The following is an 18,130-nucleotide window of genomic DNA, read 5'->3' as shown; positions in this document are numbered from 1 at the left end:
TGTGCAAGTTCTCCAACTTAAAAAGATGAGAGGCCTGTAATTTTCATCATAGGTACACTTCAACTATGACAGACAAAATGAGAAGAAAAATCCAGAAAATCACATTGTAGGATTTTTTTATGAATTTATTTGCAAATTATGGTGGAAAAAAAGTATTTGGTCAATAACAAAGGTTTATCTCAATACTTTGTTATATACCCTTTGTTGGCAATGACAGAGGTCAAACATTTTCTGTAAGTCTTCACAAGGTTTTCACACACTGTTGCTGGTATTTTGGCCAATTCCTCCATGCAGATCTCCTCTAGAGCAGTGATGTTTTGGGGCTGTTGCTGGGCAACCCGGACTTTCAACTCCCTCCAAAGATTTTCTATGGGGTTGAGATCTGGAGACTGGCTAGGCCACTCCAGGACCTTGAAATGCTTCTTATGAAGCCACTCCTTCGCTGCCCGTGCAGTGTGTTTGGGATCAGTGTCATGCTGAAAGACCCAGCCACGTTTCATCTTCAATGCCCTTGCTGATGGAAGGAGGTTTTCACTCAAAATCTCACAATACATGGCCCCATTCATTCTTTCCTTTACACAGATCAGTCGTCCTGGTCCCTTTGCAGAAAAACAGCCCCAAAGCATGATGTTTCCACCCCCATGCTTCACAGTAGGCATGGTGTTCTTTGGATGCAACTCAGCATTCTTTGTCCTCTAAACACGACGAGTTGAGTTTTTACCAAAAAGTTATATTTTGCTTTCATCTGACATTCTCCCAATCTTCTTCTGGGTCATCCAAATGCTCTCTAGCAAACTTCAGAGGGGCCTGGACATGTACTGGCTTAAGCAGGGGGACATGTCTGGCACTGCAGGATTTGAGTCCCTGGCTGCATAGTGTGTTACTGACGGTAGGCTTTATTACTTTGGTCCCAGCTCTCTGCAGGTCATTCACTAGGTCCCCCCGTGTGGTTCTGGGAATTTTGCTCACCATTCTTGTGATCATTTTGACCCCACGGGGTGAGATCTTGCGTGGAGCGCCAGATCGAGGGAGATTATCAGTGGTCTTGTATGTCTTCCATTTCCTAATAATTGCTCCCACAGTTGATTTCTTCAAACCAAGCTGCTTACCTATTGCAGATTCCGTCTTCCCAGCCTGGTGCAGGTCTACAATTTTTGTTTCTGGTGTCCTTTGACAGCTCTTTGGTCTTGGCCATAGTGGAGTTTGGAGTGTGTCTGTTTGAGGTTGTGGACAGGTGTCTTTTATACTGATAACAAGTTCAAACAGGTGCCATTAATACAGGTAACGAGTGGAGGACAGAGGAGCCTCTTAAAGAAGAAGTTACCGGTCTGTGAGAGCTAGAAATCTTGCTTGTTTGTAGGTGACCAAATACTTATTTTCCACCATAATTTGCAAATAAATTCATTAAAAATCCTACAATGTGATTTTCTGGATTTTTTTTCTAATTTTGTCTGTCATAGTTGAAGTGTACCTATGATGAAAATCACAGGCCTCTCTCATCTTTTTAAGTGGGAGAACTTGCACAATTGGTGGCTGACTAAATAATTTTTTGCCCCATTGTACATAAGCTTGCAGATTTAGCCCTATGATAACCTACTAACCTCATCAGGTGGTCGCTTAAACTTGAACTTTTTCTCATTTTTGCAAGTATGGCCCGGAGAGTTACCCATCCCAACTACGTTTGAGTCCTATACTGTAGTTACAGAATGACTTCAATGTTGTTACAGAATGGCTTCATTGTTGTTAAACCCATCATGGTGGACATAAATAGGATAATGTGGGTAAAATAATAAGTCAGCTATGATTAGTTAAGTCAGCATCAGTAGGTGTTTGTTAGTGTAATAGACTACAGGGTGTTTGTTGTCTAATAGACTACAGATTGTTTGTTAGTGTAATAGACTACAGATTGTTTGTTAGACCAACACACCCTGAAGTCTATTACACTAACAGACTACATGGTGTTTGTTGGTCTAATAGACTACAGGGTGTTTGTTGGTCTAATAGACTACAGGGTGTTTGTTGGTCTAATAGACTACAGGGTGTTTGTTGGTCTAATAGACCTGACAGGCATGGGAGGTTGAGAGAGGAGAGAAAGGAGTCGATCTCTGATAGATCGTCGCTTGATTGGGAAGTGTAGAGGTCTTCATAGTATTTCTTAAAACTATTATTAATTTCAGCAGGGTCGAAAGATATCTCATTAGTAAGAGTTTCTATGGCATTAATTGTCCTCTTACTTTCCTCTGCTTTCAGTTGCCATGCCAATACTTTGTGAGCTTTCTCTCCAAGCTCGTAATAACGCTGTTTTGATTTAGTGATGGCCCTCTCAGCTTGATATGTGTTCAGAATATTATATTTAAGTTTTTTATTTCCCAAAAGCCTGTATAGATCTTTAGTCGGGCCTCTTTGGTAGGTTCTCTCTAGCTCTGAGATTTCAGATTCAAGGGCACTCAGTTCCGCACCATGTTTTCTCTTCAGCCCTTTAGTATAGGAAATAATCTGTCCCCTCAGGTAGGCCTTCAATGTGTCCCAAATAATGAAGCTGTCAGGAGCGGAGGGTTTGTTTGTCAAAGTAAAAATATTGATCTGCTCTTTGATGAATGCACACAATTCAGGTTGCTTTAGGAGTGTAGAATTTAGTCTCCATCTAGATGCTCCATTTACCTTGGTAGGAATGGAGATTGATAATACCAGAGGAGAATGGTCACTAAGCAATCTGGGGAGATACTTGACATCTAACACTATGAAACAGTTGTGTCGAAAGTAAAAAGTTATCTATGCATGTGTGTGTCTTGTGTGGGTGTGAATAAAAAGAGTAGTTCCTATCCTGTGGGTGCAACTGTCTCCAGATGTCTAGTAAATTGAGATCTTTCATGAATGACATGGTGAGCTTGCCGGCTTTGGTAAGAAGTGAGGGTTTATCAGAAGACCTATCAAGAACTGTATCTAAGCAAAAATTAAAATCTCCTCCAACCAGTAGCCATCCTGGTGGTGCTTGAGCGACCTGAAGGAAGACATTCTGAATAAACATATGGTCATCGAAGTTATTGAATATTTATGCTCCTAGGGTCCAAGACTCTGAAAACATATGCCCCTGCACCAAAACAAACCTGCCAGAGGGATCAGAGATGGTGTTGTTGACGCAGAAGGGGATGTGTCTACTTATCAAAATTGCAGTTCCTCTTGCTTTGGAGTTAAGAGGATCCAAAAACTTGTCCTACCCATTCCCTCTTCAATTTCTTTTGTTCACTGGCTGTAAGATGTGTTTCTTGTAAAAACACAATGTCAGCCTTTAATTTCTTAAGACCTTTTACGTTGAATGTGACATATTTTAGTGGATTAAGCATAGGTTGGGTTTCAAATATGTCATTGAATAGAAATCTATCATATGCAGATAATTAGGAAATGTTTCAACTTTGGTTTGAGCACAAAAGTGACCTGTGTCTCTCTTTAGGAAGGAAACAAACATAGAAAAAAGGAAGAAGAAAATAAATAAAAATCCCACCCACCCCGATTGTCAGACTAAAACAACAATCCCAACAATCAAACATGAATACACTTGTAGAGATACGTTGCTGCTTGCTTTCCATCTTGCTCTTACTAGCTAAACCTTGGCATAAACTAAAACCTGCGAGCTCTCTAAGTTGAAAACAAACGTTGTGAATAGATATTTATGGCTGAATATTTACTGCCCACGGTAAGGGCTGCTTGAGTCTCTTTTCGAAAGATTAACATAAATGAGGGGGAAAGCAGTGGGCCTAAGCCCACTTATTGCTTCGCCCAGAGGATATGGACTAAACCAAAATGTACTCTCCTGTAAATGTAATAGAACTCACCCCGGAAAGATACGGTTAGTTGAAAATGTACAAATCAATTATAGTGACCGGAAGATACCAGCAGTTCAGTCCGGATAAGAGAAAACAAACTAACTGCATTTTATCCCCCAGAGAGACCGTCCTGGCTCAGACGTTGCTCAGTTTTTTGAGAAAAGTGTGCACTTCTCCCTGTGTGTTGAAGAGATGGCTTCGGCCTTTGTACTGAACTTTCATCCGTGCAGTGTGGATGAGGTAGCCGGTGATGTTCTTCTCCTTCAGTGCTTTGGCGGCAGGTCTGAACTGCTTGCGACGTCTGGCGAGATCCGCGCTCATATCTGGGAAAAGGCGGACCCTCTTTCCATCAATGGTGATGTCCCCTTTGGCTCTTGCGAGTTGCAGTATCTTTTCTGTCTTGGAAACGGAGGAACCTGATCAGGATGGCTCGTGGGGGCTCATCTGGCCGGGGTTTCGGCGCTGATGTTCTGTGGGCGCGTTCGATTTCCAGCGGCTTGGTGAAGTGGATTATGCCTAGGACCTCCGGGATCCATTGAGTAAAAGGAACGGACCGGGTCACAGCCCTCGCTGTCCTCTTTCAATCCCACCACACGGATATTACTACGTCTACTCTGGTTCTCCATCTGATCTACCTTGTTTTTGAAGTAGGCATTGTCCTTTCTAATAGACTACGGGGTGTTTGTTGGTCTAATAGACTACAGGGTGTTTGTTAGTGTAGGTATATTTAGTAAGTGTATAATGGTTATAAAGCATTGTTGGGTATATGCAGAATAGGGTGAGGTCAGATGTGATGTATATTAAAGAGAGTATCAATGAAAGTCTTAGAATGAAAAGTCCCATTTTGTGTTTACTAAATATACACAAGGTTTAAATATACCATATGAAAACCACACGCCTCAACAAATGATCTGCATGAAGTTGATAAACTGCATACATTTTTCTAATTAATTACTTTTTTAAAAAGTAGTTGAATGGAAGTAATGAAATGGGCATTTGTGAACATCATATAGCCTACAAAGTACAAACACAATATGTTAGACTTTTTAGGCTCATATATCACACAATGTCTGGATGCAATATTCTATTCAGGAATATTCAACACTGAAATCTGTTACTCTCATTCTTCCAATTACATCAGTGGATATTTTCTGCAGACAACACTGACAATACATCTTTGCCTTTAATGCAGGGTTTGATCTAAACTTAAACTATACATTGGAATGGTTTATTTTGTGGAATGGTTTTTCTGCTGGTGTATCCTGAGGATGCTCCTCTCTGAGAACCTCTTCCCGCAGTGTGTACAGGTGAACAGCCTTTCTCCTGTGTGGACCTTCAGGTGCCTCTTCAGGCTGCTAGCCTGGGTGAAGTGGATGTGACACTGCGGGCAGCTGTAGGGTTTCTCTCCTGTGTGGACCCTGTGGTGCCTCTTCAGGTCACCAGCCTGTGTGAAGCGCATAGGACACTGGGTACAGCTGAAGGGTTTCTCCCCTGTGTGGACCCTCTGGTGGATCTCCACTGTCTGGGGGCAGCTGAAGCCTTTCTTACAGAACATGCAGAGGAACCGTTTCTCTTTACTACTGCCTGATGTGGCTTCCCCTCCCTGAGCCTGAGCTCTAGTCTTGTCGTTTGAGTTCAATACCTGATCGAAAAGGATGAGGCTGTGTGAATCGGAATGCCCCATCGACGTGGACACTGGGTTGTGATCCCTGAGCGCGGGTAAAGAGGAGTGGGTCGAGACATTTGGATTTGTCTCTAAGCTTCCTCTGTAATCTATGAAACCTCTGCCCTGTGAGTTTTTGTCTCCTAGGTGACTATCTGCATTCCATGTGGGAGGAATGTCGCCCTCCACTTTCACAGTCACCTCATCTAAAACTAAACCCTCCCCTTTTTTAGCTAGGCACCCTTCAGAGTATACACTACTACTGTACTGGTTCCAGTCCCCTGTAGACAGATCAGTCTGTGTCTCTAAACCCAAGGATATGTTGCCAGGGTCCATCTCTGTAGTGTAAGAACAAGACGGATCATTACCAGTCTCTAACACGTCACCTGAGTCTGGATGGGAATGAACCATCCTCACGCTCGAGTTACCGTAAAGTAAATACTCTGAGCCGGGAGCAGGACAGCCCAGTGGCCCCAGTCTCTCTGGGTCTGATCTGTGGTCAGATCCTGTGTGTAAGAGCCTTTGCGTTACAGTTAAAGTCTCTGTGTCGGTCTCTGACTTGAGGACGGCGTTCGGCGTTCCACTGACCTCCGTGATGCTGCATCGGGTCCTGGGCTGGGGCACGGCGGTAGCAAGGCCCTCAGTGTCTTCAGGGGGCGTCACTCCAACCGCTGCTACAGTCTGGATGTCTCTAATGTGTTGTGGCTCTCGTTCAGACCTCTCATGCTTGACCCCAGGACCTGCAGACTGATACAAGAAGAGAGGTTATAATTCATGACTAGAATCGGTAGGGATGTAACTATTCAACCAAAACGCATCGGTCCCAATTAAAATGTTTCAGATACAATTGCATTGGTCCGCACCCATTGGTCGGTCAACGCGTCGGTCAGAAAGTCCATTCAAACATTACAAATCGCAGATTTACTAACATGTTACTGTCTTTCTACCTTACCATACCTCCTCTTTTGTCACAACCGATGCGTCCTCTCTTCAGTGTCGAACTAAGAATGTACCCGTGTTGGCAGTCATTGGTCTACAAGTCAGCTTGCATGCCGAACAACCCCAGGAAATATCAGTAGCCTAGTTAAACTGCTGAACGGGGGCTTACAATAGATCTGAGTTTCGATTGTTCAGGTTCACCATCAGCAATAGTTTTAGTAGTTTTGCTTCAAACAATCAGTGTATATGGTCATTTTTAGATATACTGGGTAAAGTTAACCATTTCAGAACAAGGACAGCAATCTGGCGCACTGCATTTGTTTTTGAGATGGGGGGTGAAAGCCAATTCATTTATAGCACAACTTTGGATATGTCATAGCTAATTTGTAAACGATCAATATTGATACATTATGAGCTCAAACACTTAATCTGCAAACATGACAAGTTAATTAGTGGGTGATAGTAATTTCAGAACCAAAGTGGGGAGACAAAAACAGGCTACATTGACACCCCCCCCAATCTGATAGTGGTAAATACCTAGTCTCCCTTATGGCTCAGATCAGGTGCCTAGGATAATAGACATAGATCCTTTACATACACTAGTGATGCAGGGGTTGGCTCATTACCCACAGTCCCCACGGGTGTATCCGTGTGGATGAAGGGAGGGTGGGTGGCGGTCGGGTTAAATACTTTTATATCTGTAGGCTGCATCAGCCTGGTCTCACAGACTAGACGAAACATAGTAAACGTAAATCCGGGACACTCAAATTAGAATGGTATGTTACGATTGGTATGGTTACATGAGAGAATGCAAATGCACAGTTAGGGACCGTCAGCAGAGGTGCCATCTTTATCAGCATCATAAAAGCTGATAGTATTTCAACCACATAAAATATGCATCCAAGCCGAACTGAAATCTTATCAGAAACATGTTGGATCGTTTTCACAGCTTTCTATTTCCTTACAAACTGTCATATGAAAGATTTTGTGCAAAATTTCCATTTTTATTTTATTTTATACATTGCACTTTCTCCCAGAAAGCAGCAGAGATGACAGAAAGCATTCCACATTCTATTATTTATTGACATTATGCTGGTGAGCAAGGGTTTATTCAGTCTTCTAGGGTAGCATACGATGACAGAAGAGAAGCTGCATGTATCTAATTATAGACAAGTTGATTAACAAAATAGCCAAAATGTCGGAAATTATAAGCAGAAACATATTTAAATGAGTCAAAAGATTCCTGCACCACCTGTGCAAAAATCTTTTTAAATAGTTTTTTTGACCTCTTTCTCCCCAATTTCGTAGTATCCAATTGTTAGAAGCTACTATCTTGACTCATCGCTACAACTCCCGTACGGGCTCGGGAGAAACGAAGGTTGAAAGTCATGCGTCCTCCAATACTTAACCCAACCTACCCGCACTGCTTCTTAACACAGCGCACATCCAACCTGGAAGCCAGCCGCACCAATGTGTCGGAGGAAACACCGTGCACCTGGCTACCCCGGTTAGCGAGCCACAGGAGTCGCTGGTGCGCGATGAGACAAGGACATCCCTACCGGCCAAACCCTCCCTAACCCGGACGACGCTAGGCCAATTGTGCATCGCCCCACGGACCTCCCGGTCACGGGCGGTTACGACAGAGCCTGGGCGCGAACCCAGAGTCTCTGGTGGCACAGCTGGCGCTGCAGTACAGCGCCCTTAACCACTGCGCCACCCGGGAGGCCCCTGTCCAAAAATCTTCCATCTTTGACTGTAGCCTACAGTGCACTTTCTATATTAGCGGGTTAGGGTCGGGTCTCAGAATTGAACTTTATCACATATAGTTGGGCGGTTGCAGATGGGTTATTAGCAATTGTGGATGGGTGAACCACTAACACACACACACCATAGACATACATAATGTAGACACACACACAGTCAGCTCCAGCTCGAGGCGAGGCCCAGTTCATGAGCTCCATCAGCAGCAGATTTTAATTTAGAATGGAAAATGAATGTGTTTATGCAACAAATGTTTGTGCATCGAACCGAATCACATCGAATTGTTCTCTAATCAAACCGATTCGCATCGATTATTTTTAAGCTAAAACTAGGGCCGGGACAATACCAGAATCGTGATACTCGTTAGTATCATGGCAAGGAAACAAGACATGCAGCGGATTTAACTTCTTTAGGAAGACAGACCTAATGTTGGAAACGAACCTCATTATGTTGTCATCCAGAGTCACATGTATTGATTTGCCAAGTTATAGCACATAAAATGTTATATAAAACAGGTTTTTAAAGGACAATTTATTTGCCTAATTCGTGTTTTCATTTTTGTCATGGAATTTTTTTCCGTCCCAGCTCAAAAACATATCTTTCCTGTATCATAACAGAGCGTGTATCTACAGTGCCTTTGAAAAATGATTTGCCCCTTTGTGATACTCAATTTTTGCATATTTTTGATACCGAATTATCAGATCTTCAACCAAAACCTAATATTAGATAAAGGGAACCTGAGTTTATAAATAAATATATATTTTTTTAACTTATTTTATTGCTTTTAAAAAGTTATGCAACACCCAATTCCCCTATGTGAAACAGTTATTGCCCTGTAGAATTCTCTGATACAGAGCAGAATTCATGGTTCCTTCTATTAAGGCAAGTCGTCCAGGTCCTGAGGCAGCAAAGTATCCCCACCTCACAAGGCTTTCTCTCTCTCCAAATTGAGACCTTGAAACTGAGATACCTCGGTGGTTCCCATATTCTGGGCGTATTGCCAAGTTGAGGAACAGTGATAGTGATGATTCCTCCATACATGATCAGCCAGTCATCTGCATGAACCTTTCCAATTAGTTAGTAGAAAGTAGCCTTGAATCGATACTTTGTAGCATTGATTTGATACATAAACATAACACTTCCCTCAACAGTGTAATGACCTGTCCCAAAATTAATATAGTTGGTTCACTTTGATATTTCAAACTGCATGTCCTGATCACGTCTGGTGTGGATGGACAAAATCAATATGCGCGCGAAGGTGCACACGTGTGGCCGGTGTAGTCAGCATGTAAGAATTGGATAACAATGTCATAGGGAAGTCTCACAAACTCTGCATTGGCAGATAAATAAGGATGTACATGCAAGTGAATAGCTGAGGGGAGCCTTTCTGAAATAAACGGGACACATTTGCAACACTATTACACTAACCTCTATCATGATAGGGTGCTGGGTTGAGATTCCACTCCCCTCATCAACAGTGATTGATTGGTCATCTCTCCATGTATTGTGTCCCGCTGGTTTAACAAAGCTCCTGTGGCCTCCAGTGAGATGTCCTTCACCTGAGAGAGTGATTGGAGGAAAAGAGGTGGTTAGGTTAGTGGTATATTGTACACTATTGATGCTGTCAACAATTGGCAAGGATATACGGTAATACTTCTTATGTATTGATTATGTTCCATGCATCACATTGTTTTCAATTAGTATATAACAGGAAATGTAGTACATTAAGAATCTGGTTAGGATATGATATTGTGTCTTTGCGCAAGATATCTAGTTAAGTAATCTGGGGAATTATTATATACTATCCAACACCCAATTCTGGTTAACCATATACAGTATGTGGTTAACAAATCTAAAGTCACACATGCGTAGAGCGGAACCGGGCGACCTCGCAGCTTCGGCATTCTGCAAAATGTACCTCTTCCCATTCCTCTGTATCGGTCGAGGATCTTGACACTTCTGGGACGACTTGCGAGGATGCGCTCCCGTGACCCCTTTAGTTCCAGTAGCTGTAGTTTCCTCCGCAGAGCCCGGGTTTCTTTCTGGCTTTGAGTTATTTCCAAACGAAACACTGTATAGTCGTCGTCTACGAGTTTACAGATCTCTGACACGGCTGCATTCGCTAGCACCTCCATAATGGAGGCTATTTGAGTGTGAAAAACCATACAGTTAGCCATTGTTAGCTAAGCAGCTAGCTAGCGTTACCTTGATAACATATCAAGCAAGTCCTGTCTCAAACGCGAATTAAACACTACATGGGGTATGTATATATTGTTATACAGTTAAATTATTCATATTTTGAATTCCAGGATGTCAATAAACGTCTAAAGTAAAACTAACGATGAAATTGATATTGGTAACTGTTTACACCAGCACCTTGTCGCAACACCAAAAAGTACTTCCGGGTCACAGGTTTTCGGCAAATTTCCCAAATAAATTTTCCAAATAAAATGTCCCCATGTAATAGAAAAGTATCAATAACCTATATTTATTCATGATATGTGAAACGTAATTGTCTAAACATTAACAATGATTCATATTTGATCATATTATATTCATATTTTCATTTTTTATTGGGGTTTTAAACATGTTCCAAGGTCAAATAAGTCCCCCCAATGCAATACAATATACATTAAATACATATTGGCTTTTAGAGAGAACTATTCTAGGTGCTGAAGTAAAAGTGGGGTTGAGATTACTCACCATGGTCTGTAGAAGCTATATGGTGTTATTTCATGTCCAGCAACACTTTCTACTCCACCCACACAATTGGTCCCAATGCAATACACTATAGGCCTTCAATTACATATTGGCATAAAGAGACAACTTCTAGGTGTTGAAGTAAAAGTGGGGTTGGGATTACTCACTAAAGTCTGTAGAGTCTATATATGGTGTTATTTCATGGAGTAGTTTTGGAATTGTTAGTTAGATTACTTGTTGGTTATTACTGCATTGTCGGAACTAGAAGCACAAGCATTTCGCTACACTCGCATTAACATCTGCTAACCATGTGTATGTGACAAATAAGATTTGATTTGATTTGATTTGTGTAGCCTTTTAGTGTTGAGCCACAGGCATTGTCTGAGGTCTGGTTTAACATTAGGGGAGTGTGAGGAGGATGAAGGCCAGGGAGGTTTTGTGTTGTCGCAGGGTCCATGTTCCAGTTGATAGATCCTATAGAAGGCAGGCTGAAGGCAGCACCTGTTAGGGGGTTAACCTGAGGTGCCATCAGTCTCTCTGAATCAAAATTATAGGAGCAGGACGGAACATCTCTAGCCAAATCTGTTCTCTCCCGCCACATACCGACACCTCCCCGTCCCCACAGACCAAATATATTCTTCACCTTGTTGTCAAGGAGACTAAGCTTGGTTGTTTTGTTTTTGACTGTCTGTTTCTAGTTGTTCCATCCACTGACCTCCACTATGTCGTCTCTGGTCCTGGCCTGCTCAGTGATGTCATCACCATTGGCCCAATGGAGTTGGAGTCAATTACCTGGTCAAGTTCATAAATTATACTGTGTGTTTTAGTATGTGAACATACATTGTATTGATTTCATTTTATGAATGAAGAAAAAATAATAGCAAGGTGCATCACTATTCCGATTGAAGATCTATTACTGTATGTAGGCTATATCTATGTCTCTCTTACCTTGCTCCCCCATTTTTAGTCCACTCAGCAGATCAATGCTCTCTGGTCCATCTTCTATTGTCTCCTCTTTGACCAGCAGCAGATCAGGCTTTCCATCCTCCATGTCTACTGACTGTAAGAGATACAGAGTGAGAGGATGTTGGATCAAGAAATCTGATATGAGCACCCTGCTATGGAGCATCTTCTGATTGGACAAGAGGGATTGCTATGAGTATTATGCAAACATGTTAGTTGATTTTATTAGTTGACAGTCTTTAATGGTTTGATAATTGAAAGGCATGGTCCCACACTTAAGACAAAATTCATCAAGACCTGGGCCGTATCCACAAAGAGTCTCAGAGTAGATGTTCTGATTGAGGATCAAGTCCACGCGTGTCTACATAGCCTTATTCATTATGATCTAAAAGGCTAAACTCATCCTAGATCAGCTCTCCTACCCAGACCTAATACCATCAGACAGTAGTTCACAGTGGGCTCACCTCAGTGAGACTGTGTGTGGTCCTGTGCTGCTCAGCTGGTTCCTCTGTGGATTCAGGAGGTGAAGTCTGGTTGTCCTCCATGACCATGGTCCCCTCAGTGTTCCCCAGACCCTCCTCACAACCCTCATCCTTCACCAGATGCACCTCTGGACCCTGCTCCTCCTGGAAGAGACAGGTGATACTGATTACACACACTCCCTCAGGTACGTACACACGTGTACAGAGAACACACTTTCAACATGGTGTCCCGTGTGGCTCAGTTGGTAGAGCATGGTGCTTGCAACGCCAGGGTTGTGGGTTCGATTCCCACGGGGGACCAGTACAAAAAAGGTATGAAAATGTATGTACTCACTACTGTAAGTCGCTCTGGATAAGAGTGTCTGCCAAATGGCTACAAAAAACACTGTTTACCCATCCCCACCTTGTGTCAAATCAAGTTGTATTTGATGCTCATTTTACAAGTCCTTAACCAACAATGAAAAGTTAAGAAATATATTTTCCAAAGAAAAGAGCAAAAACAAGAGAGGCTATATACAAGTGGTACTGGTACCAAGTCAATGTGCATGGGTACAGGTTTGTCACGGTAATTGAGGTAAATATGTACTTGTAGGTAGGTGTATATTGACTGCATAAATAATAACCACTGAGTATCAGCAGAATCGTAAAAAGGGGGGCGGGGTCAATGCAAATAGTCCGAGTAGCCATTTTGATTAGCTGTTCAGCAGGCTTATGGCTTGGGGGTAGAAGCTGCTAAGAAGCCTTTTGGACCGAGACTTGGCACTCCGGTACCGCTTGCTGTGTGTTAGCATAGAGAACAGTCTATGACTAGGGTGGCTGGAGTACTTTTAATTTTTTAGGGCCTTCATCTGACACCGCCTGGTATAGAGGTCCTGGCCCCAGTGATGTACTGGGCCATACGCAATCCCCTCTGTAGATCCTTGCAGTTGCCATACCAGGCGGTGATGCAACCAGTTAGGACGCTCTCGATGGTGCAGCTGTAGACATTTTTGAGGATCTGAGGACCCATGACAAATATTTTCAGTCTCCTGAGGAGGAATAGGTTTTGTTGTGCCCTCTTCACGACTGTCTTGGAATGTTTGGACCATGATAGTTTGTTGATGTGGACACCAAGGAACTTGAAGCTCTCTCCATGACAGCCCCGTCGATGAGAATGGGGGCATGCTCGGCCCTCCTTTTCCTGTAGTCCAAGATCATGTCCACAATCACTGCCAGGTCTCTGACCTCCTCCCTTTTGAGTCCTATACTGTAGTTACAGAATTACTTAAATTGTTGTTAAACCCATCATGGTGGACAAAAACGTTGTGGGTAAAAACAAGTCAGCAATGATAAGTCAAATCATCTGACCTAAGGTATTTTGATGTGTACAGTAGCTGCTTTTTAATGTGTGGGTCGTTAAAAATAAAAATAAATAAAAAACGTTTATTATTTAACTAGGCAAGTCCGTTAAGAACAAATTATTATTTACAATGACGACCTACCCCGGCCAAACCCGGACGACACTGGGCCAATTGTGCGCTGCCCTATGGGACTCCCAATCACAGCCGGATGTGATCCAGCCTGGATTCAAACCAGGTACTGCAGTGACGCCTCTTGCACTAAAGAGTCTCAATGAAAGTCTTAGAATGAAAAGTCCCATTTTGTGTTTATTAAACAATCAAGTGTTAAATACACCATATGAAAACCACACATACACATGTCTCAACTAAAACACAGCATGAACTTGATGAACTGAATACATATTTCTTGGGAAAATTTGTGAACACCATATCGCACCAACCAAATGAAATACGTTTTAGGCTTATATATATATATATATATAAATAAATAACACATCTGGATGCAATATTCTACCCAGGAATATTCAACACTGAAATGTGTTACTCTTATTATCCCAAATTTCTGCTGACAACAATGAAAATTAATCTGTCTTTAATACAGGGTAACTTTCTATTTATAGAGTGGAATGTTTCTTCTGCTGGTGTATCCTGAGGTAGCTCCTCTCTGTGAACCTCTTCCCGCAGTGCGTACAGGCAAACTGCCTTTCTCCCGTGTGGACCTTCAGGTGCATCTTCAGGTGACCAGCCTGGGCAAAGCGCATGTGACACTGGGTACAGCTGAATGGTTTCTCCCCTGTGTGGACCCTCTGGTGCCTTTTCAGGTGGTCCTGGCGGGAGAACCTCTTCTCACACTGGGTACAGCTGAAGGGTTTCTCCCCTGTGTGGACCCTCTGGTGGATCTCCACCTTTTGGAGGCAACTGAATCCTTTGTGACAGAACATGCAGAGGAACCGTTTCTCTTTAATATTGCCTGATGTGGCTCCCCCTCCCTGAGCCTGGGCTCCAGCCCTGTTGTTTGAGTTCAATACCTGATCGAAAAGGATGTGGCCGTGTGAATCGGAAGGTCCCATCGACGTGGACACTAGGTTGCAATCCATGAGTGCGTGTAAAGGGGAGTGGGTCGTGACATTTGGATTAGTCTCTAAGCTTTCCCTGTAATCTAAGAAATCTCTGCCCTGTGAGTGTCCGTCTCCTTGGTGACTAACTGCATTCCATGTGGGTGGAACATCTCCCTCGACTTTCACAGTCACTTCATCTACCACTATAACCTCCCCTTTCTTATCTAGGCACCCTTCAGAGCATGCACTACTACTGTACTGGTTCCAGTCCCATTTCGACTGATCAGTCGGTCTCTTTAAACCCAAGGGTATGTTGCCAGGGTCCATCTCTGTAGCATAAGAACAAGACGGATCATCAACTTCAGTGTCTAATGTGTCACCATCTCCACGGGAATTAACCATCTTCTGGATTTGGTGAAATACCGGTAAATACTCTGAGCCGGGAACAGGAGGACAGCCCATTCTCCTCAGCCCCAGTGTCTCTGGGTCTGACCTGTGGTCAGATCCTGTGTGTACAGTTAAAGTCTTGGTCTCTGACTTGACAGCGTTCGGCATTCCACTGACCTCCGTGATGCTGCATCGGGTCCTGGGCTGTGCTGGGGCAGTGGTGGGGTCATCTGTGGCTACAGGGGGCGCTCCAGCTACTCTAGTCTGGATGTCTTTACTGTGCCATGGGTCCTCCTCTCCTTCAGAGCTCTCCCGCTTGACCCCAGGACCTGCAGCCTCTGCAACTGCAGACTGACACAAGAAGAGGGGGTTATTACCAGTACATGAGTAGAATTTGATAAATATGTTGTAAGGAAGTCTCACAAGCTCCCCTATGGCAGATAAATTAGGATTTAAGCAAGTGAAAGCGGAGGGGAGCCTTTCTGAAATAAATTGACATATTTTATCTACAAAGTAACACATTTTTATGCAACACTATTACACTAACCTCTATCACAATAACTTGCTGGGTTGAGGTTCCACTCCCGTCATCAATAGTGATTGGTTGGTCATCTCTCCATGTATTGTGTCCTGCTGGCTTCACAAAGCTCCTGTGGCCTCCAGTGAGATGTCCTTCACCTGAGAGTGATTGCAGGTTAACTCAGTCCTCAAGACCCCAAGGGGTGCACGTTTTGGGTTTTGCCCTAACACTACACAGTAAATTCAAATAATCAACTAATCATCAAGCTTTGATCATTGTGTAGTATTAGGGCAAAACCCAAAACGTACACCCCGAGGACTGAGTTTGGGAAACCCTGGGTTAGCTACAGTTAATGCGCAATGGTATATTATACACCATTGACAGTCTACAATTGGTAAGGATGTAAGGATGCATCCATGTTTTCATTGACTAAATAATAGGCAATTCAGTAAGTCAATAATTGGTAGAATATGATAGTGTGTTTGCACAAGATAGCTAAGTAATCAGGGGAATTATTGCATACAATCCAAAAACTGACCAAGACCCAATTCTGGGTAACACATCTGAATAAATTTGCATAGGGCAACGGAGCTCCGCAGCCTTCTGCAAAATGTACCTCTTGCCATTCCTCTGTATCGGTCGAGGATCTTGACACTACTGGGACGACTGGCGAGGACGCGCTCTCGTGCTGTCCTCTCTGCGCGCTCCCGTGCCACCTTCAGTTCCAGTAGTTTCTTCCGTAATGACCTGTTTTCTTTCTGGCTTTGAGTTATTTCCAAACGAAACACTGCATAGTCGTCGTCTACGAGTTTACAGATCTCTGCCACGGCTGCATTCGCTAGCACCTCCATGATGGAGGCAATTTGAGTGTGAAAAACCATACCGTTAGAGTTAGCCATTGTTAGCAGCTAGCTAGCGTTATCTAGACAACATCTATCAACCAAGTCCGGGTTCTAACGCGAATTAAAAACTACATGGGTTAAGTATGTGAGGCTGTGCAGTTAAGTCATATTTTGAGTTCCAGGGTGGTAATACACATCTAAATATTAACAATAAAAACGCTAACGTGGAAATTGTTCTTGGTCATTGTTCACTTCCGTCCGTCTTAGTCTATGATATCATGGCGGTCCGCAAACAAACGTTTAAGGTACATGCCGCCACCTACTGTGCTGGAGTGTGCGATCAATCATGGTCAACCTAATTCTGCCCTACTAAGAAAAAATAACGGGGGGAAAATGGCCTACTAACCCTCCCAAGCCATTAAACTATATCTATATCATGCTGAAACAATCCACCCGTAGAATAATTCAGCATGTCTACAACCATTTCAACAGTAACATCTGTTAACCACAACTATTTTGCCGTATCCACAATAATATTCAGCCTGTCATTTCTGCTTTCCACAACCGGAGTCGTGTTTTAAATTCATAGCTTTAATTGGTTAATTGTTTTTTTTCCAATGCCAAAACGTCCGTTGACAGAGAACATTCATGAGCGCAAGATTTCTGAACAGGTCTCGAAATCATGCCAGGACCAGCCCCGACATCAAGTCCACTTACTGTAGTACAGGAGCAGCCTTGGAAGCTCCATCATTCCGCACTGAAGTCCCACCAATCTGTTTTACATCCTCTGCATACGAACCATCATGACTGATTCTGAGCCTCTCTAGCCTCTCGCTGCATCTGGCATCCACCAAATGGGAGGGAGGGAGGGGGCGACATCATACAACAAGATAAATAAATCAAAAACCCATCCGACTCCTTCAATCCTAGTCCAAATCACATCTTTACACAGGCTCCGGGGTTTGAAAGCAGAACATTCACCGACAGGATTATTTGTAATGTCTCTGCTGTAAAATACCGGAGTCCCAAAAAACGTTAAGCAGCACTCAATGATCCCTATTTTCTCAGATTTTCTTTGTTTGCTGCGCTGTGCAGTTTATAACCATTGCAAGTCACCGTTTTTAACATGCATCATGTAAGGATCTCTCTGTTGGCGAGGAACATTCACTGGTGTCTCTAATCGAACTACAATTGTTTCTTCAACGTTACTACCTTATCTTTGCCACCTCTGTCTCCTTCACCCCAATGGGGCAATTCGGGAATTCGGTCGCATGTTCACCACCACTATAGCAGCATTTAACCATCTGGCATATTTTAAAAAATAAAAATAAATTTTAACTTTTTTTATATGATGCTCATCCCGTCTACCTACACTACAGGGCAAACGTTTTAGAACACCTACTCCTTCAAGGGTTTTTATTTATTTGTACTATTTTCCACATTGTAGAATAATAGTGAAGACATTACAACTATGAAACAACAGTTATGGAATCATATAGTTACCAAAAGGGTTAACCAAATCAAAATATATTTGAGATTCTTCAACTAGCCACCTTTTGCCTTTGACAGCTTTGCACACTCTTGGCATTCTCTCAATAAGCTTCATGAGGTAGTCACCTGGAATGCATTTCAATTAACAGGTTTGCCTTCT

The 18,130-nt window shown here is 42.9% G+C and overlaps 1 protein-coding gene, 1 non-coding gene and 1 pseudogene across 2 annotated transcripts; 1 reads left to right on the top strand and 2 right to left on the bottom strand.

Moving 5' to 3' along the window:
* The window catches only part of LOC121841780, a 36,256-nt pseudogene extending 24,666 nt beyond the window's left edge, over positions 1-11,590 (bottom strand).
* LOC112231603 lies at positions 11,245-18,007 on the bottom strand. Its single transcript, XM_042311790.1, has 6 exons — positions 16,254-18,007; positions 15,665-15,795; positions 15,295-15,468; positions 12,315-12,476; positions 11,901-11,947; positions 11,245-11,275 (listed from the first exon to the last, which is right to left on the bottom strand). The coding sequence occupies exons 1-6, from the start codon at positions 16,534-16,536 to the stop codon at positions 11,245-11,247; spliced, it is 828 nt and encodes a 275-aa protein (XP_042167724.1). The 5' UTR covers positions 16,537-18,007.
* Positions 12,559-12,632, top strand: trnaa-ugc. The gene has a single exon. It is a non-coding gene; the product is annotated as a tRNA-Ala (tRNA).
* Positions 18,008-18,130: the final 123 nt, after the last annotated feature.

This window comes from Oncorhynchus tshawytscha, linkage group LG34 (genome assembly GCF_018296145.1).
Source record: "Oncorhynchus tshawytscha isolate Ot180627B linkage group LG34, Otsh_v2.0, whole genome shotgun sequence".
NCBI lineage: Eukaryota > Metazoa > Chordata > Actinopteri > Salmoniformes > Salmonidae > Oncorhynchus > Oncorhynchus tshawytscha.
The sequence above is the reverse complement of the archived record's forward strand: the minus strand, read 5'-3'. Positions and strand labels throughout refer to the sequence as shown.

Excerpts from the sequence above, each read along its gene's own strand:
- LOC112231603 (XM_042311790.1), bottom strand. The coding sequence starts at position 16,536 with ATGGCTAACTCTAACGGTATGGTTTTTCACACTCAAATTGCCTCCATC. Across the intron at positions 15,796-16,253 it reads ATACAGAGGAATGGCAAGAG|GTGAAGGACATCTCACTGGA; the intron begins GTACATTTTGCA and ends AATCACTCTCAG. Across the intron at positions 12,477-15,294 it reads CCCGATGCAGCATCACGGAG|GAGGAGCAGGGTCCAGAGGT; the intron begins GTCAGTGGAATG and ends TGTCTCTTCCAG.